Source organism: Poecile atricapillus, chromosome 20 (genome assembly GCF_030490865.1).
Source record: "Poecile atricapillus isolate bPoeAtr1 chromosome 20, bPoeAtr1.hap1, whole genome shotgun sequence".
In the NCBI taxonomy this organism is placed as follows: Eukaryota; Metazoa; Chordata; class Aves; order Passeriformes; family Paridae; genus Poecile; species Poecile atricapillus.
In genome coordinates this window covers 3,205,616-3,224,843 of record NC_081268.1, presented here as the reverse complement: position 1 = coordinate 3,224,843, position 19,228 = coordinate 3,205,616, and the positions used below count along the sequence as shown (strand labels likewise).

The following is a 19,228-nucleotide window of genomic DNA, read 5'->3' as shown; positions in this document are numbered from 1 at the left end:
GAAGCTGATGGGAACATGTGTCATGCTGCCATGGCATCAGAGCCTGTGTGTTCTCCAAGCTTTTTTAAAAAACACTCCGAGTTCTGAGTTCAGCTCCAGGGCTGTGGGAAGTGGGGGAGGCAGGCTCAGGTCTTCTGGTGATGCTCAGCATCATCACAATTCTGCTTGCTGGGCTGCTCCTTTATTGCTGCCATGGCCACAGCTTGTCATTTGGGAACCATGGGTGATGTTCCTTGCTTTGCCAAGACTTCATTCCCTTTCCCTTTCTTGTCATAATTATGCTGGAAGCTTGAGGACATCCCAAATTAGAAGTGTAAAGATAGAAATCATACTTTTCAGCTGAACTTTAAACTGAGAGTGAGTTCTTGCTGCCACCTGTTTTCCTGGAGAAAGATGTTAACAGCTGGAAAGCCTTTGAAGATCCTCTTTCTTCTAATTCTGTGGCTTGTTTTGTCCCCTGGAATCAGCTGCACACACCTATGGCTGTGACTTTCATTCTTTTTAGTCTTTCTGACCTCTGCACAAGGAAACTTTCTGGACCCCAGCAGGTACTTCAGTGTGACAGATTAGAAAACAAAACCAGAATTAATCTGAAATCATTGCCTATGTGTTGCTGCTGACTCACGATGCCATTACCATCTTTCTCCTCTCGCATCACCATTCTGGCTTCCCCTTTTCTTATTTATCTCTTTTTCTTCTTCCCTTTCCTGTGGTATAGCTGAGTAGTTTCCCCTTTTTTCTCAAACGAGATTTGTTCCTGGAATTATCTTTTCTCTAATCAGAATACAGAGGGAGGCTGCACCCAAGACAGGTTTTCTCAGAACCAAGACACAGGAGGAGAATCAAGGAAGCTTTTGTGACTGCAGAGGTGAAGGTTGGTGATACAGAATGGCTGATATTAACAGGGGCTAAAAGTTTATTTTACAGCTCTGAGGTAAAGTGTCAGCTCTTGTGGGTGCTAGATTTATTGTCTGTGTGGTCAGACAGAGCACAGGGATCTCACTGGGAGGTGGAGAGGGAAGAGTGAACTGCTTGTAAAGAAGAGGCAAAAGCTGATTGAAACACTTCTGCATTCTCAGTCTGTGATGTCCATGCTTTCACCACCACTGCTCCGGGGCTCAGGGGCTGCTTGATTGGTTTTTTGGTGGGTTTTTTTCCAAACAGGACAAGGCTGCTCAGTGATTCCCCTTACTGCTGACATGCTGGAAGAGGACAATGATGAGATCTGTTGGAATAACCTGGAGAATTTCCGTGTGAAGCTGATCTCGGTGATTGACCCTTCCCGGATCACTCCTTACCTGCGCCAGTGCAAAGTGCTCAGCCCTGATGATGAGGAGCAGGTTCTCAATGACCCCAGCCTGGTCATGCGCAAACGGAAGGCAGGTGGGAGCACTTCAAATGCTTTTGTGGGGTATCCAGGCCATTGGCCTGGAATGGCCTGGTTTGGGATTCTCTGGGGGGTCGGACACTGGAAGGACTGCCCAGGGAGGTGCTGGTGTCACCCTCCCTGGAAGTGTTGAAACAAAGCCTGGATGGGGCACTTGGTGCCATGGTCTGATTGACAAGGTGGTTCAGTCATAGGATGGACTTAATGATCCCAGAGGTCTTTTCCAACCTAATTTATTCTGTGATTAGATCCCAGGGACTTTTGCATGGGGAGGAAGTGAAGCCATTTTTTCTTAAGTTACAAAAAGGTAAAGAGAGAAATAACTGAATAGAATATCCTGTTGCTATGATTTCAGGTGTTCTCCTGGACATTCTTCAGCGAACAGGACGCAAGGGCTTTGAGGCATTTATGGAGAGTCTTGAGCTTTATTATCCCCAGTTGTATAAGAAAATAACTGGCAAAGAGCCCAGCAGGGTTTTCTCTATGATTATAGGTAATGTTTGTGTTCTCAACAGCTCTTCCTTTGGTGCTGCTTAGCAGAGTCAGGAGCATTCCCTGCCTTGCTCCATGTGTGCTTTGGAAGGGTTCTGGGAAGGGAGGCTGGATGGGAGAGCAGGGGGAGGAAGCAGAAGGGTGAATTCTTCATTCTGCCTGTTGTGTCAGTGACTCTGTGGTGCAGGAAGGCACAGAGCAGAGAGGCACAGTGGGGATAATTTGATCCCCACACATCATCAGGGCTGGCTGCAGTGATATGGAGGGGAAACCGAGCTCTGTGTGTGCCAGGACAGCAGAGAGTGACCCCTGTCCCCCCAAACAGACACGGCTGGTGAGTCTGGCCTGAGCCAGGTGCTGATGAATGAGATCATGAAGCTGCAGAGCGCGGTGCAGGAGGAGCGGCGCAGGGCGCAGGAGCTCACGGTGTGGCTGCACTCCAAGGAGGACACCCTGAGGGAGATGTGGGTCAGGGACAGCCTGCTCCGCAAGCACCAGGAGCGGGCCCAGAGGATGAAGGAGGAGAGGGACAGCCTGAGCAAGGAGCTGCGCAAGTGCAAGGATGAGAACTACAGCCTGGCCCTGAGCTACGCCAAGCAGAGCGAGGAGAAGAGCGCAGCCCTCATGAAGAACAGGGACCTGCTGCTAGAGGTCAGTCACAGTTTCTCCAGCTTCCCCCTCTTACCTGACCCTGGAAGGCTGCACTGAGCACCTTGTCTTTGCCAAGGATGCTCCAGTCCAGCATGAAGCACTGAGTATCTTCTCTAGCAGGTGTCTTTGGGGTGCCTAGCTCAGCCTGTAGGCCGTATTGCACAAGCTGTGCTGTGAATGATGACCAGTCTTTCCCTCACTCAAGGCTGCTCTCACAAAGGCAGCACAGGAACATGTACCTGCTAGCACACAGGCTGGACTGGTCCCCAGAGCACAAAACTTCCTGAGGAAAACAGAGCTGGAAAGAAACTTGCTGGGGAACAGAGAACTGGTTTTGCAGGCCAGAGCTTTCTCTTTGCTCCTGCTGAGCTCTGAACCTTCTTGTAGATTGATCAGCTGAAGCACAGCCTGATGAAGGCTGAGGATGACTGCAAGCTGGAGAGGAAGCACACGATGAAGCTGAAACACGCCATAGAGCAGCGCCCCAGCCACGAGGTGGTGTGGGAGATCCAACAGGAGAAGGAGCTGCTCTTGGCCAAGAACCAGGAGCTGGAAAACACTCTGCAGGTTGGTGGGGTGGTTGAGTATGGACTCAAGGGATTAATTGTAGCAGCCAGGGCAGCGATGCTGCAGTGAAGATTGTAGGGGTCAGCGCTTGCTCAAGAGCCGTGACAGGAGAGAACTGATACGGAGTTAGGTGGTGGCCCTGTCTCACTTCTTCCTTTGTCCTGGAGGTTGCCAGAGAGCAAAACTTTGAGAAGAGCCTCTCCAAAGAATCTCTGGAGAATGACTGCAGCCAGACTGTGGAAGAACGCCGGGAGCTGGTGAACACCATTTACAGCCTGCGCAAGGAGCTGCGCCGAGCCAAGGTGCTCCAAGACAAAGTAGGTGCTGCTGTTCAAGTTCCTGCTGAGGGTCACAGGTAAGACAGGCAGGTGAAACACCTGCAGTGTCTTGCCTGTGGAGCAGAGCAGTTGCTCAGGAGCAATCTCTGCTGTAGTACCTGTGTTTCAGCACTCCACCTGTGGCAGGTGACAGCTCAGACACCCCATGGAGCTCTGGCCAGAGCAGGAGTGGGGACAGTCTGGCTTAGACTCTGCCCACAAGCAGGTGCTTTTGACCTTGTCTCAGCAGTTTGCAGAGGAAAAAGAGGTGCTGGAGCTACAGTGCACATCTCTGAGGAAGGACTCCCAGATGTACAAAAAACGGATTGAAGCTGTTCTGCAGCAAATGGAGGAAGTGGCTCTGGAGAGAGACCAGGTGATAAAATATTCTTCACAGCTTTTTGGGCAGACAGTGCCACCCTGTCTGTGCTGTTGTGTGAACACCACGTGTTGTCCCTCTGCACAGGCTCTCCTGACCCGAGAGCAGTTCCATGTGCAGTATTCCAAGAACCTGGTGGAGAGAGACGCCTACCGCAAGCAGATCCGGGAGCTGGGGGAGAGATGTGATGAGTTGCAGCTGCAGCTCTTCCAGAAGGAGAGTCAGCTCCTGGCCACTGAGGCCAAGCTGAAGAGGCTGCAGCTGGAGCTGCCCACGCTGGTATAACTCTCCTCCCCTTGGTGGGATTGGGAGGCTGAGGATGGGGTCAGACTGTGGCTGTTCCCAGGCCTTTGCACCTGAGCAGCTCCAGCTCATCAGGCAGTGAACACACCTGCCTGAGCCACCATCAAAATTAATTAAAACCATTGCCATGCAAATGCTGAGTTTAGAAAATGAAAAGTGTTGTGCTTTCTATGACCTCACCCTGGTTTCAGGCATGGAAAAGCTGGACAGATGCAAGCTCAGGCCACCTGTGTTTGTGTTTGGAGCATTTCCAAAGGTGGTGAGGGGTTCCTCAACCACCAAAGGGTGACTCTATTTAGAGACTGGATGTGGGCCATGTGGATGAAACGGGGAGCTAAGTTTTCCGGAACTAAATTAGATATATTTTAATTAATATGGCATCTTGTGTACTTTCTTGAGTGGCCAGACAGGGGTGTTGGAAGCAGCAAGTCCACACTTCTCTGCTTTTTGGAGCACTCACTCTCCTGTATGTTCCCTTGCTGTTGCTTCCTTGCTTATGAGGAATGATTATACTGGTTTTGTTTCAGACCTCTGACCTGGATGACTCCTCCTCCAGAGATTCCCAGGAAGTGAGTAGGGTGCCTTGTTTACCTTTCACTTTCCTCTGGGATGATTTCTTGTTCCTCACCTGTGCTCAGTTCCCCAACTATCAGCAGTTTTCAATGGCTCAGGCTCATTTCAGTGATACCAAAAAGTCCAGAGGCAGCAAGACAGTGACAGAATCTCCCTGTGTCCTGAAGTTCTAAGTGTAGGACATAGTTATGGCATTAGTCAGCAAGATTTGTTTAGTCTAAGCAAATCAAGGGAATTGAATTATTTTGAATTGCTTTTAATTGTCTCTCTGGTGTGAGAACAGGTAAAAATAAGTCTTACCCTGGAGCCATCTGTAGTAAAGAGTTTTACTTAGTTCATAACTTCAGTGAGGGAGTGATTGTCACGTTGTCTGGAGGCCAAAAGTATAAATGAGGACAAAGGAAGCTGGATCTATTAATGGAGGATAAATCCATGAGCAAATCTGTAACTCCTGGCTCAGTCTGCTGTTTGCTGGCAGCAACAGGGAGAAGTTGGTTGTCCTGGGTTTTATCTGTTTATCTGTTCCTACAGACTGAGGGACAGTTCTGATGTTCTTGCTCTGTTTTTTTGCCCCACAGCTTGTTCTTCACAGTCACCTGGATGAAGATACACAGATAGCCAAAAGTAAGGGGAAAACACTGAGTTTTGGAGAGTTCTGGAGAGGATAGTCCATTCTGTTTTACTTTCCTGGAAAATCTAAATGATCTTTTCATTCATTGAGATTGGAAATTTTTCACTGAAACTAAACAGCACTGATCCAAAAAGGCTTTTTTAAATTATTCTACCTCGTTCAGTTCAACAATATATATTGTAACACCTGTTCACTACAGAAGGAGTTTCACCAAAATAGGGCCTGGTGTGAAGTGTCATGATATTCACAACTTGAGGAGCAGGGAAGAATAAATGATGGATAAAATAATGATTAACAAATTTCTCACAAGGGCCTCTGACATGATTATTTTAATGCAATGAGCAGAGGAGCTGCTTGGAAAAGTTTTTTTTGCTGCTGCTTGAGTTGGAAATGGAAAGCTCTGTCTCTTTCTGAGCGTGGTGGGGAACTCCACCATTCTGGGCAAGATTCAGGGCTCAATTAAAATGAGAAGTGACTTGTGATTGATCACAGGATGGAATTCTGAGTGCTTTGGGCTTGGTTTCAGTTCTGCTGTGGACTCTGTGCAGTTACATCACAGCTCTTCTGTTGGAAGAACTGCTGGAGGGAGAAGTTACTTTGCAATGGCAACTCTGACTAAAGCTATGATGTTTTTTTATCTTTCAGAAGATTGCCTGGGAGTACAAAACCAGAAACTCAGCCCTCAAGAGAGCCATCTGCCCCCAAAATCAGCAAGTGTAAGAGAATCTTTGTGGGCTCTTCTTTACTATGATTGGGGTTTGTGATCTTTAATATTCTCATTAATGATGGATTTACCAGCTTGGAGAAGCAGGTCAGCAGCTCCTGCTTTTCCAAACTCTGAGCACTTAGTTTAGAATCCACCCTCCAAAAAGGGAGAGCTCCGAACAGCAAAACATTTACAGTGGACATTTCTCCATCTGGGCATAAAAACTTCTTCTAATTGCATTCTGCCCTTCATCTCTGGGTGGGGATGTTTTTGTAATTGTCTGCAGAATTACTGTTGGTGCAGAAAACAGACTCCCAGAATTGCAGATGTTGAGGGAATAGATGTAGTAAAACTATGTGAAACAGAAGCATTACCATCCTGCACACACAGTTAAAAACCTGCTGGTACTCGACTCTGAAGATGCAGGAAGCAGCCTGATGTTAACACAGATCTGATCAAGAATAAATTTCATATGGTTTTGGTTTGTTTTTTTTTCCATTTCAAGGAGTGTGGCTTGGCCAATGAGGAACTGGCAGAAAAGGAGAGGAAGAGGATGAAGGACTGCTTTGAGCGTTACCGAAGGTCTGGGCTGCAGTAAGCAGGGATTATCTGGAAATATCCATGATTTGTATTTCCCCTTTCCTGTTCCTAACCTTGATTCATGGAGGGCATAAAATGAACCACAAAAGGGACTGATACATACTAACAATATGAAATGTCGCTTGTTAGTAGAAAACACCTTCTAAAAGTTGTATGTCTGGTCTTGTTTTCAGAAAAAGAGCAATGAGAAGGGTGCCCAAAGACCGGCACCATGAGGTGGACTGGGAGAACTCCTCTGGCAGCGACAACACCGACACCGAGGGCTCCTGAGGGAGGGACAACACCGACACCAAAGGCCCCTCAGGAGCCGATCTGAGGAGACACCAGCTTGTGTATAAGGGTGGCTGTGCATCTCAATTTCACTCACAACGGACTGTTTAGATTTTAAAACCATCCAAACAACCATTTCTGAAAAGTGCTCCAGTGACACTATTGCGTGGCTCCGACGCCCGCTCAATAAACAGGTTTAAATGTCTGCGTGTGAGGCAGGGCCGGGCTGAGCTGCGGGTTAATTACTGGTTAATGAAGGGCATTGCCCGACACCCTCATGGCCGCCGCCCGCACCCAACATGGCCGCCGGTGCCTCAGGGTCCGCCCCGTGCGCATGCGCGGGGCGATGCAGCGCGGGCTGAGGGCGCTGCTCCGGGAGCCGCCGCCATGGCGGCCCCGCCGCCCCCCGCCCGCCCTGAGGGGCCCGGCCCGCAGCGCCCCGGGACAGCTCTGCGGTCCTGCCCGCCCGCTCTGCACCGCCCCGGGACAGCTCTGGGGCCAGGCCCGCCCGCTCTGCACTGCTCCGGGACAGCTCTGCGGTCCTGCCCGCCCGCTCTGCACTGCTCCGGGACAGCTCTGCGGTCCTGCCCGCCCGCTCTGCACCGCTCCGGGACAGCTCTGGGGCCAGGCCCGCCCGCTCTGCACCGCTCCGGGACAGCTCTGGGGCCAGGCCCGCCCGCTCTGCACCGCTCCGGGACAGCTCTGGGGCCAGGCCCGCCCGCTCTGCACCGCCCCGGGGCCGCCGGCGGCCACGCACTATCGCCTGGTGTACACCTGCAAGGTGGGCGCGGGGCCGGGGGGCTCTGAGGGCACTGTCGCTGGGGTGGCCGGGGGGCTCCTGGTGTAGCTATTTTCTTAGTTTTAAACTTGCAAAGACTAATTCAGAATGGAAGAGCCCTCTGGAGGTTTCAAATCCAAGCTTCGTGTTGGAGAAGGATGTTCGGGATCTTGTATGTCTGAGGGTGGAGATCCCACAGTGTCTGTGGATGCCCCTCATTAGGGAGCCACAGAAAGCAGTAAAACCACTCTGAGCCTTTGTGTCTCGGCCTGAACTCACGACATTGTAACGTGATGGAGCCCACTTAGGATAGTTAGAGGTGAGAGAAGTAAGACGCTTTTAATGGCAAAAGTATTTTTGTCTTAAAAGTTCCAGGAGTTGCAGTTACCCTGCTCATAAAATTCACTTTGTTTTTCAGGTGTGCCAGACCCGCTCGGCCAAATCCATCTCTAAGGCTGCCTACCACCGAGGGGTGGTGATCGTGACATGTCCTGGCTGCGGGAACCACCATGTCATCGCCGATAACCTGGGCTGGTTCTCCGACCTGGAGGGAAAGAGGTGAGAGTGTCAGCAGGATCCTCCTCACACCCTGCTCCCAGGCGCAGCTTCCTGAGCTGGTACCTCGTTTCACTGATTATTTTTTTTGAAATGTGGCTCATACCAGAAACAGAATTTCATCCAGTGTGTTAAAATACACAGACTCTGTTTTCGGTTACTATAATTCCCAGACTGTCGCTGTCTGGGATCCAAATAAATTGGTGTGAAGCTGCAGCAGAAGCTGTGGGATACACAGGGATCCTTAGTAGTGCCAGCAGGTGATTTGTTGTTCCCCTCAGGCTTTATCATTTCACTGCTGGGTTTTCTTGGATGTTTCAAGTGTGTAGATTGATCTGCTGTGGAATTCCAGTGATTTCTAACTTCCTGAGATACCTTTAAAAGCTTCTGTTTAGCTGTAATTGTTAAATTATTGATCCTAGTGGATGAAAGTACTCCCAGAAGGTTGGGGTGGTTTTCTGTGGTTAATTTTGGGTGGTTTTCTTGGGATGTGCCTGTGATTCCCTGTCAGTCCTGAGGGCAGAGTGCAGTGAGCCTTTGCTGTGGTGTCACTGTTGGTTCTCAAATCACTGTCCAGGAATATCGAGGAGATCCTGGCAGCCAAAGGGGAGAAGGTGAGACGTGTGGCTGGTGAGGAAGCCCTGGAACTGCTGCTGGAAAGCTCTGCAGAGCCCGGCCCCCAAGGTCAGCTGGCAGAGGGGGATGGCGGGGAAGCCCCCCCAGATCCTGGCAGCAAGGGACACACCTGACACGAGGGATTGTGGCCTGTGGGACTGATGTGACACGTGACATTGTGGCCTGTTGGACAGACCTGCCATGTGGGATTTGGATCATTCTGCTTGTGGCAAGAGACTGTTCACCTTCATTCTCTGATTTCAACTGTTTGTTTTTAAAATAAACTTGGGCTTGAGTTTTCTCTGTTGTGTCTTTGCCTGGTGTAGTTTGCCTTTGATCAAGCTGATATCTTTAGAGATGGTTGTGGGTTTTTTTTTGTATTTTTCCTGGTACTTGTTTTGCTGACTTTCAGGCAATTTCCAGTGCCTCAGCAATGTCCCATGCCTGGTTTTGTTCCCTGCTGAGAAGGCAGCCAGAAGTTCTTTGTCTATGTGTGTTCGACCTAGCGAGATGCAGCTGGAGGTTTTAGGGATGCTCAGGTGTGACAACTGAAAGGGAGCAATTGATACCACCTGAGGAGATAGGTCCCAAAATTCTAAAGCTAAAATGACCCTGCAGGAGGGTCAGATCACCTGCTTTTAATGCAGACAAATGCTGCTTTTATCTGTTCTTTTGACATCTTCCAGGGTTTTGTTTCTGTGCCACTCATGTCAGGGTTGAAAGTTTTGTATTTTGATCCCACTCGAGCTCCAGCATGGGGGTTTTACAACTCCTTGTTGGTGAGGGGGAGTGTGTGGGTGTGAAGGCAAAATTAATAGTTGTGGAGCATGGTGGAGAGAAGTGGAGGACCTAGAAAGTTGTCTTGGCAGATATTGAGGGGCTTATTAGTGCTATTGCACTATGTTAAGAGTAGTTAGAGATTTAAAAAGTAATGAATGACAGATGTAGGAGTTTGTCAGCACGCAGCTCTGGGGTAGTGGTGGATCAGGCACTGAGGTGATAATGTGCTTTGTTAGGGCAGTGGAATAGCTGCTTTCTTAGGGTTTTCAGCTTGCAAAAACTAATTCAGTTTGGAAGAGCCTTCTGCAGTCTAATCTGCTTGTCAGAGGATATTCAGGATCTTGTGATTATCTCTAAGGGTGGAGATCCCGCAAGTTCTGTGGATCCCCCTCATCACTGAGCCACAGAAAGCAGTAAAACCTCTCTCAGCCTTTGTGTCTTGGGCTGAGCAAACCCAGTTCTCACAGCCAGGCAACTCCAGGTGCCTGTGGTGCTTCATCAGCCAAGGATTCAGTGAGGGCATTGCAGGCATTAATTACTTTCCTTCATCTGGAGTGTTCGTAACAATTTTATTTGTGTTGCATTGTAAGTGTTGGGTCAGAGCACCAGCAAAGTTCCTGTGGGTGTGTCAGTGCAGAGTGATGAAACAGGGGCAGCAACTTCATCAGCCAGCTGCTGGTGACACAGCTCTCCCTGAAACAGCCAGCTGCTGGAGTGACCCACGATTGCTGTGTTCTCCCCCTGAGCTGGGCTGCTGGCACCAATTAGCACTGCTGGAAAAGTGTTTGTTTTATTACCTTTAATCTGAAAATCAGTGTTCTGCTTCCATGGTGCTGATACCTTTGATGGGGTGGAACAGAGCAGCTGTTGCAGGATCTGTGTTGCCTTGGAAACAACTCATTTACAATTTGGCTTTTTTATACTGTTTTCCTTACCTTTCTTACCTGTTACTGGGCCCCAGCTACAGGAAGGTGGTGTGAATTTTTGCTGTGTTATAGTAAAAAGTGTAGCAAAATCTATGTTGGCTATTCCTAGATTTTAGTGTTTCCTTGTCCCAGTGCCCTCTGTCACCAGGTGCTCTTTGGGGGCAGGACAGAGACAGGTCCCTGTGCCCTGGGGCTGCCTCTGTAGCTCTGGGCACGGAGGGTGGCAGTTCTTGCTGCTGCTCTGAAGGTTCAGGCCAACATCAGGGGAGGGAATTTGCACACAGTTCAAAAAGATTTCCTTCTAAGAGATTTCAGGGTTTCAGCCAAATGTTTTGCTCCCTTTCGAAGCTCTTTCTTCTGAAAAATGTTGTGTCATGGGGCAGTGGGTTTGTTCTGGAAAGGGGACACACAGGTAAGCACATGGGCTTGCTTTAGCCAGAGGCAGGGAGGGAGGAGAAGCAGCCTTTCTCCTGAGTGCCTTTCTCCAGGCCTGACATCAGCCCTGTCTTGTGAGTGCCTCTGGATGCTTGTGTACAGCTGGGTAGGAGAGGGCAGGATCCCGTGTTTCTGCTGGATTTTTAAGATTCTTCCTCACGAGGACCTGCCCTGCGCTGGGGAAGCTCTGCTCCCAGTAACTCCACAGCTGCAGCAGCAGCACTTCACGTGCCGGCAATGCCGCGGCTCTCCAGCGGATGTCAGCATCAGAGAGCTCTTCCCGATGTGGGAACGAGCCTGGCAGCGTGGGAGAGAGGAGGATACAGCACAGCAGCTGCTACTGTTGCGCTGGAGACTCAATGGTAGCCAGTGCCTTCTGCTCAGAGCGAGCCTGTTCTGCTCAGGATGGAGACACAGGAGCTGAGACACCATCACTCACTCCCAGGGCTCACCTGCTCCTGGGCATCTGAGCCTCTGCACACCTGGGTTCTGTCCCCAGTTCACACACAGGGCTGCTGTGCCCAGGCACACAGAGGTGTGAGAACACCTGATGAGAACAAGCTGGTGGCTCTTTATTAATCTGTGATCAGGGCTGGCAGTGGCCAGCACAAATGAGCCAGACATGGGAAACCCAGCCATGACTTGGCTTCATCCTCACAGGGCTCAGGATCCAAACTGCTGCTCCCAGCTCAGTCCAAGACAGACCCTGTTCATGGCTGCTGTGCTGCTGCTGTGTGTCTGCTCCAAGGGCTGGTGCCAGGGCTGTGCCCAGCACTCCCTGCCCTTGTCCCCTGGCTCTGGGGAACAACCCAGCTTTGGGCCAGGCGCCGGAGTGGCACCAAGACCGGGCAGAGCCAGGCAGGGCCTGAAAGGAACAGCTCAGCCTCTCCTCAGCCATGCAGGGCTGCTCTGTCTGCCCTGTAGTCCTGGAAACTTCTGGGCAGGGAATTCTCAGGGCTTTGTGCCTTCCCTCCACAGCCACATCCATGCTGGCAGGCAGAGCTGGGATGGTGGTGGCTGCCAAGAGCCCCCCCTGTGCTCATAGTGCAAAGTGATGTGGAGGTGGGTGCACAACACTTTTCTTAGCACAGGTGGTGGTGTCTGTTACCAGAGACCCCCCCCATTCACCCTCATCCCTATTCCAAAGGGCCAGAATTAACCCTGCTGTCAGCCAAGAAATAATGGAAATTAATATTTGCACTGAAGCTTAGACACAAATATTTATTAAGCACAATTCCCCCCACCCCTTCCCCTTGAGCTGTACTCATTTCTAATATATTAATCCATTTGGCAGATTATTTTTTAGAAAAAAAACAAGTACCTGTGGGTTGGAAATTCCCCATTAAAATGACATTAGCAAATGCACATGTAAAAAATAAATAAGCTCATACATTCAAGTATATGGCAAATAATACCTCAATAATACCTCTGAAAGCTTAATGGTCAGGTTCCAGTTCACCACCTGGCTGAGAGCTGCAGAGGCCTGAGCCTGCAGCTGGTCAGGTACTCATCATCATTGTTTTCCTCTTTTACAAATGCCAGCTTGGCTAGTAGGTACAGGATGGGCATCTCCTCCTCTCCCCTCTCCAGAGCTCTGCCCAGCCCCAGCCAAGCAGCAGGTGAGTGCTCCCAGGTAGCAGGTAAACTGCAGCTACCACTCCACATGGTCAGTGCAGGCAGGGTAAATGCCCCATGAGCAGCATCACTGGTCTAAAAATATCTCCCTGCTGTTTGGGAATGTTTCCATCAAACGCATTTCGAATGGAAAGTGCTGATTTATTCTCTGCAGGAGCAGCGCTGCTTCGGCACAACTCGGCGCTGGAGTTTCTGGAGTCCAGCATAGTCTCTGGTCAAGCAAAGGAAAAATACTGCACCTCCTCAGGTCAGGTCCCTCCTCCCCTCCTCCAGCTTTTCCAGCTGGTCCAAAAGGGGAAGGAATGGCAGTAAATGTGAGTTCCCAGCCAGCCCCCCAGGCTGGGGCTCTCCTGAGGCTCCAGTGGCTGGAATCAGGCGGACAGAACCAGAGTGTCTCACTGCGAGCAGCTCAGTGCTGGGTCAGGGAGAAACGAGGGGAGGGAAGGGCCCTTGGCCCAAGCTGCTGTTGGACACAGAAGGCAGGAGGGACGAGCCATGGGCAGAAAGCTTTGCTGGCTGTTGAAGCAGGGCTCTTGTCACACACAGGTTCTGTCTTGAACATCCTCACATCGGCTCAGTGGGAGCAGGAGCCGTCCCTGCTTGCCATGGGCTGAACACTTGGGGCAGAGACCTCTTTCCTCCTTCCTCCTGCCCAGGAACAGCCCCTGCCATGGGGCTGCAGTGGGCTCCAGAGGTAACAAATCCCACTAAAGCTCAGGGTGAGTGAGGCTTTGCCCTGCTCAGGAGGTCCTGCAAGGCTGCAGCTGGAAGCAGACAATGTCCAAGGTTCTCCAGAGAGTCCTCAGCAAACCTAAAATACACTCAGGTGTGTGGGACCACGATGCAGCTGGGGTGGAGTAAGGTTTAAAGGACTTGGGCTCTTTTACTCCTGTAGAAGGAACAAAGCTGAACAAGATGTTCCAGAGAAGGATCCAGAGCCATTTCCGTCAGGGAAGATAGGAGGACTTAAAAATGGAAAAGGTGTTCTTCTCTTTCCCTGTTTAAATAAAAGTGTGGAAATAAAAGACATCAAGGCTGGAGTTAACTACCCCCTGTGGGCTCCTCCAAGTTCCTGGGGTTTTAGGTGATGAACAAGGGGCTGCTAAAGTCTTCCAGGTGCTGTGCCCAGAGTTACAGCGGCCAAGTGTCCTTAAAAAAACCCTTATTTAAAAACTGTCCCCCATCCATTGGGCTCTCCTGTAGGAACATGATGGAGGTGCAGCTCCCAGGACAAGACTGGGAGCACAGAAGCATTTGGGCTTGAAACCACCTACTCTTTTTCCTTTTTAAAAAACAAAATAAGCTGAAACAACCCCCCCAGACCAAAGCCCAGTTCTTAGCTGGAACCAGGCCTCTGCTGCTCCTCCTCAGCCTCCTCCTGGGCTGAGGCCAAATCCACACGCTGCTCATCCATGCGTTTAGCCTGGACACGCTGGATGAGGCTGAAGAAGTCTTCGTCGGGCATGGTGGGACCACGGGGGATGGAGTCTGGTGGAGCACAGCGCTGGTCATCGATCCTGGAGGACTGCAGGGGGGAGAGAGGCGTTAGCACAGGCCAGGACAGCCCTGCCATGGAGGAAGGGGCTGGAGCAGAGGTGTCAGAGCTCCCCCAGCCCTGTGCCTGTACCTGACACTTCATGAGCATGTTGAAGAACTCGTCCCCGGGCTCCTGGGCATCCCCCTCCACACGCAGGTGGCCCAGGTTGTTGTGGGTTATCCGCAGGCCGGGCAGGTTGCCCACGTTGGCACGTTGGTCATCCAGACGCCTGCTCTGGGAGCTGGCAATGAGGTCAAAGAACTCCTCTGTCTGTGGAGATGCCATCAGGGTGGACTGTGCTGGGGGAGAGGAGCACACGGCAGGGTCACAGCTCTGCCTGCCCCACCTGAGCCTAAATCCCCCCCCCCAAACTCCTCTCCAAGCCACACAAACCCAGCAGGCAGCAGCGGGGGAATCAGGTGCCTTGATAAAGCAGAACGTCACACACCCACCTTGCACAGCTGGCTCCCCTGTGGGGCTCCCTGCCTTTGCTTGGCCAGCTCCTGGAGGCCACCAAAGGTGCCACCTCAGCCCAGGAGCTCCAGTGGGATCTGAACCACTGCCTGTGTACCATCCCTGCTGTTTCCAGCACTGCCCCTTCCACTCTGGTTTCCACCTGCACCAAGAGGCACAGGCAGAGCTGGGCAATCGCAGAGTTCCTGATGGTCCCTGTGGCTGTGACAGGCACCCACACAGTCCCAACAGCTGGGAATAACTGCAGACAGGCCATTAGCAAAGCCCAGGCCTGGCTGAGCCTCTCACCTGGCAGCACCTTCCCAAGCCCCCCAGAAATGCAGGGTGTTTGCTCAAGGAGAGGCACTGCCGAGGTGAGTCCGGCTGTCACAGGCTGCAGGACCTGCGTCAGCACCAGCAAAACACTCCTGGGCTCTGCTTCTTCTCATCCCACCGAGCAGAGCCTGGGCTGTGCTGGTGGTCCCAGTCCAGAACCAGTGCATGTCATCTATCCACCTCTGACCCTCTGGAAATGCCCCAGGGCAGCACTACCTACAAAGAGCCTGTTGGCTCCTGCAGCTGCTGGGTAGGGGAGGGCTCCCAAACAACAGACACTGCACTTGGACAGGAACCATCAAAGGAAAACTGAGAAACCCAGCCCAGGTGGTGTTACTTTCCCTGAGCACAAAGCACTGGAGCAGAGCCTGCTCCGAGCCTCCCAACACAAGTCCTTAGAGCCCCAGCTCATGGAGCTGCACAAACACAAGAAAATCTCAGTACTGACGCAGGGATCAGTTTCCTCCCCTTCAGCGCACAAAGAATCCTCAAAAATAACACGTCCAAAAGGCTCCAAGCCCAAATGAGCCGAACAGAACGTGGGGCTGCTCGTGCATCCTTTATAAAGCTCCGCATTTTCAACCCCATCTCCTAAATTACACAGCTGTTACAGCCAAATGCACTTGTGTGTCAGAAACATATCTCTTGACAAAGCAATGCTCTCCACCTTATTTTTAGATGATAAAAACCCTCTCACCTCACAGCCAACCTGCCTTCCTGCCACAGGCTGGCCTTCAGCCCCTGCCCTGGCACATGCTCCCTGTGCTGCGGCTCTGGGAGCAGTGTCAGGGGGCTCCTCTCCCGTTTGCACTTCATATTCATTTGGAAACTGATGATGAACGAATCCATCAGGTTAAATAACTGGTTTGAGCCCTTTGTGCTGGTGATTAAGTGTGTGAGGGTGATCCGTGCATTTTAGAGCTTCTCCCCCGCTTGGGTTAAACAAAGGCCCTGAACACTGAAAAAGCCACAAAACCCAAGTGCAAACAGAGCCCTGCCTTTCCTGCCCTATTTGTCAGGCGCCTTCCTCAATTTATCCCCATCCTTCCCAGGGCTGTTTGCCTGAGAAGCTTCCCACTGTTTATCCATCCTTCTGGCTCCTCTGTCCTCACACAGCACCTATCACCGCAGCATCCAAGAACAGTACAAAACCCAGAAGTTTCTCCTCCATGGCAACGCTGTTACAAAAACTGGCAATATTTTAACTTGCCTGAGAAAGCCTGACCTGGCCCCTGCATGTCCCAGACCCCAGGTTCTCACAAAGCTCCCTCAGCAATGGCCATCATCATCTTCCTCCTGGAGGTACTGGAAGTGTCACAAGTCCTTGTGCCAACCTCCCTGTTCAGAATCCAAGACCTAAAGACCCACACTGAAAAAATCCAAGTGTATTTTGCATTCCTCTCGCTAATTTACTCCCCAAACCTTAGCTCACATTCTCCAGCCTTTCCCTCGGCAACCATTTACATAAGAATGTTTTTTTCCTTCCTTAAATAATGACGGAGATTGCCAAGGAACTGCTAAAGTTCAGAGAGCTGAGGCTCAGGGAAAACATCACGGGATGCACGGCAAACCACAACAGCTGGGCACGCCACGGGAGCAGCGTCACTCCCACAGGAACAGGGACTTGGGAACGCATCAGTGCTCACATATCCGCTCTCCCAGGGCAGGGACCCGCGTGGCAGCTGCCTCCGCAGCCTCGGCTGGGCACTCCTCCAACGGGCAGCGCTGATCATCCATCCGGTTGCTCTGGAACTTGCTCAACAGGTCAAAGAAGCATTCCTCGTCCGAAGGGGTCCGGTTGATTTTCTAAGAGAGATCAGAGTCAGAGTCAGAACACCCCAAACAGATCCCTGAATCAATCGCTCCGTCCAGTGCAGCCTCAGGAGCAGCTGTGCCCTCTCCTGATCTGCTCAGGGCTGTACCCCAGCGGGCCAAGCCCCACAATCCGGAGCCTGCTGGGGTCTCTGCTCCTCGGTCCCTCTGACCCCAGAGGCTCCGGGCACTGCCGCAGCCCAAACCCCAGCCTGGCGCACGGATGAGCCTCGTGCAGCCGCTGCCACTGCAGAGCAGCCAGAGGCACCTGGAGGCTGAACGGGCAAGAGGGGGAAGGAGACAGCATTCACCCTGGCACCGCTCCCAGGGGAGCTTCTGGGCTGGAAAGGGCTGGGCTCAGAGTGGCATGAGGGGAACCGTGCAGCCACCCTGGCTGGAGCACTGCCCTGCGCTCCACCAGGACTCAGCCCAAGCTCAGGGTTTGCTTTTTCCACCAGCTAAAACCAACCTTTCCAGGCCACTGCTCCTCACACCCCAACACTTCCCCTCGCTGCCCCTGTGTCCTCAGCACAGCACTTGTAGCAGTCACCCAGCTGAAAATGCCACAAAATTACAGTTTTTCAGGACAACGGCTCTTGCACAAGGGCCCCAAATGGGCACCTTGCACTGGACAGGGATATATTTAAGTTGTGCTGCAGGAAGCTCGCGTTGGAGGCAGCCTCTCCAAGCCACTTCCAGCAGGGAGAGGGGCTGTGTGTCCTGATCTGGAACAGACAGAGCAGCAGGAACAACAGATCCTTCCAAGGAGTCACTTGGACTCGGAGATAAAATTAGCCAGTGATAAGAGGGGAATCTGCCAGGCTTGGGGATATTCCCTACACACCAAGCTGGTTCCACCACAGTTGCTGGAAAAAAATCCACAACAGAAAGCAGCCAAAACCTCTTAGAACTGGGTCTATCTGAGCTATTTTCTAGCAGAGGCCAGTCTGGGAAGGGGCACTGGGTTCCTCCTGAGGGGCTGCACATTCTACCAGAGACATAGAGAGGACACAGCCAGACTTCCCAGCAGAGCAAGGGATTCCCTTGGCTGCTGGTGAATCAAAGTCCTTCTCCCAGCTCTGCTGGTGGCCACTTTGGGCAGCCTGGGAGCCCTCCCAATCCCACCACACAGACTGCTGCTCCCCCCAGAGCTCTTTCCCATGGCAGGGACAGGCAAAGCCCTTCATGGGAGCTCTGCAGTGGGGAGACACTTGTGCTGACAGGGTTAAAGCCACAAGTTGGATTGGGTAAATGAAGGAAAACAATTTTCCTGTATGCTAAGCAAAGCAGATGAGATGCACTCAGCTTCTATTTAGGGCAGCGTCAAAATTAGCAGCGGGCCAGAGAGGAACATTGGCAATGTGGGAGCTGATCAGGGAGGGGAAAAACCCCTCTCACCTCCTGCCTGCCACGTGCTGATCCACTAATGGAGCCACAGCTCCAGTGGACCCTCTGAACCACCAGCAGCTGTACCTCAGAAATCAAAGCTGGCTCGGGCTTGAACTGAGGGTGAACTACATCTCTCACAGCTCTGCTATGTTGGGTTGTGTGACCCAAATTTCAGGGTAGACGAGGAAACCGGTTCATTCACACTGAGCCTCCCTCCCGCTGTTCCACGACTGCATGGAGTAAATCAGACAAGTCCTGGATCCAGGGAGAAGATCCAGCTTGCAGGAGCAGCCTGGCAGTGCATGGCCAGAGCCCCCAGCTCAGAGCTTCCCCTCCACAGACACCAGACCCCCCTTGGCACATCCTGCAGAGACCCTGCAGTTTGGGCTGTCAGGATCCTGCTCCCAATGCACCTGGCAGGGAAGAGGATGCTCTGAATCAGTAAGAAGAGCAGCCAGAGCATGAGGGTGTGGGACAGGGCTGGCTGTGTGCCTGGGTACCTCCCAGTGGCACCCAAGAGGGGCAGGAGGTCAGTGCCCATGGGCCACGTTAGTGCCGACAGGGCTGTGCCAGCCCAGGATGGCCCATGGGCAGCCCCAGGGCAGCACCTGTGGGCTCCCTCCAGCCAAACCCTGCCCCAGGCCTGAACCTCTCTAATTAAAATACCCAAATACGACAAGGACAAGGCACAGAGCGCTCGCTCCTTCCCTGCCAGGCTGCTCCCAGCCCCGAGGCAGGACAGATGGAGGTATGATCACACCCTGGGGCTCGCCATCTGCTCCTGAGCTGTGCTCGCCCGAGGCTTGGCACAACCAGGGTCAGGAGGCTTCCCGGGAGCCAGGGTATCCCCTTAGGGGCTGAGCAACAGCCCTGCCACAGCACAGACACACAGCCACATCCCCACACGGCTCCTGGGCACCAGCTTCGGTTTCCAGCCCCAACACTTCTTACCTCGTGGCCAGTGTGCCTGTCTGGCCTCATCCCCTGTCCTCTGCCTCCAGCACTGCAACTGCCCAAATTCTGCCAACTGTTACCTTCCTGTGGCAGCCAGACACCCTCACAAAGAGTAAAACCAATCCCATCTGCACGGGGCAGAGGGAG

General features: G+C 52.1%; 3 protein-coding genes across 13 annotated transcripts in view; 2 read left to right on the top strand and 1 right to left on the bottom strand.

Annotated features, from left to right (window-relative positions):
- The first annotated feature begins 627 nt into the window (after nucleotides 1-627).
- On the top strand, nucleotides 628-6,914 carry CARD9 (caspase recruitment domain family member 9). Of its 7 annotated transcripts, none has more exons than XM_058853892.1 (13): nucleotides 629-878; nucleotides 1,165-1,383; nucleotides 1,743-1,880; nucleotides 2,205-2,530; nucleotides 2,918-3,097; nucleotides 3,265-3,414; nucleotides 3,662-3,790; nucleotides 3,881-4,072; nucleotides 4,624-4,665; nucleotides 5,248-5,293; nucleotides 5,946-6,016; nucleotides 6,512-6,600; nucleotides 6,780-6,906. In XM_058853892.1, the coding sequence occupies exons 2-13, from the start codon at nucleotides 1,200-1,202 to the stop codon at nucleotides 6,874-6,876; spliced, it is 1,644 nt and encodes a 547-aa protein (XP_058709875.1). In that variant the 5' UTR covers nucleotides 629-878; nucleotides 1,165-1,199; the 3' UTR covers nucleotides 6,877-6,906. The 7 variants fall into 7 exon arrangements, with proteins under 7 accessions (XP_058709879.1, XP_058709881.1, XP_058709882.1 ...); XM_058853894.1 differs by having other exon boundaries at nucleotides 630-878; nucleotides 6,512-6,588; nucleotides 6,780-6,914; XM_058853893.1 differs by having other exon boundaries at nucleotides 630-878; nucleotides 3,665-3,790.
- A 239-nt stretch (nucleotides 6,915-7,153) lies between these two features.
- On the top strand, nucleotides 7,154-9,125 carry DNLZ (DNL-type zinc finger). Its single transcript, XM_058853900.1, has 3 exons — nucleotides 7,154-7,657; nucleotides 8,073-8,212; nucleotides 8,787-9,125. The coding sequence occupies exons 1-3, from the start codon at nucleotides 7,154-7,156 to the stop codon at nucleotides 8,956-8,958; spliced, it is 816 nt and encodes a 271-aa protein (XP_058709883.1). The 3' UTR covers nucleotides 8,959-9,125.
- A 3,041-nt stretch (nucleotides 9,126-12,166) lies between these two features.
- Nucleotides 12,167-19,228, bottom strand: part of GPSM1 (G protein signaling modulator 1) — a 64,534-nt gene continuing 57,472 nt past the window's right edge. For 4 of the 5 annotated variants that reach the window (XM_058853877.1, XM_058853878.1, XM_058853879.1 and 1 more), the window contains 3 exons: nucleotides 16,573-16,732; nucleotides 14,228-14,436; nucleotides 12,167-14,125 (listed from right to left, as the gene is read on the bottom strand). In XM_058853877.1, coding sequence (XP_058709860.1) covers nucleotides 13,937-14,125; nucleotides 14,228-14,436; nucleotides 16,573-16,732 — 558 coding nt within the window. In that variant the 3' untranslated portion in view covers nucleotides 12,167-13,936. Of the gene's footprint in view, nucleotides 14,126-14,227; nucleotides 14,437-16,572; nucleotides 16,733-19,078; nucleotides 19,169-19,228 lie in introns of those variants that run through there. The other variant, XM_058853880.1, reaches the window with a different exon arrangement.

Excerpts from the sequence above, each read along its gene's own strand:
- CARD9 (XM_058853892.1), top strand. The coding sequence starts at position 1,200 with ATGCTGGAAGAGGACAATGATGAGATCTGTTGGAATAACCTGGAGAAT. Across the intron at positions 3,415-3,661 it reads CCAAGGTGCTCCAAGACAAA|CAGTTTGCAGAGGAAAAAGA; the intron begins GTAGGTGCTGCT and ends ACCTTGTCTCAG. Across the intron at positions 5,294-5,945 it reads AGATACACAGATAGCCAAAA|AAGATTGCCTGGGAGTACAA; the intron begins GTAAGGGGAAAA and ends TTTATCTTTCAG.
- DNLZ (XM_058853900.1), top strand. The coding sequence starts at position 7,154 with ATGGCCGCCGCCCGCACCCAACATGGCCGCCGGTGCCTCAGGGTCCGC. Across the intron at positions 7,658-8,072 it reads GCCTGGTGTACACCTGCAAG|GTGTGCCAGACCCGCTCGGC; the intron begins GTGGGCGCGGGG and ends TTTGTTTTTCAG. Across the intron at positions 8,213-8,786 it reads TCCGACCTGGAGGGAAAGAG|GAATATCGAGGAGATCCTGG; the intron begins GTGAGAGTGTCA and ends ATCACTGTCCAG.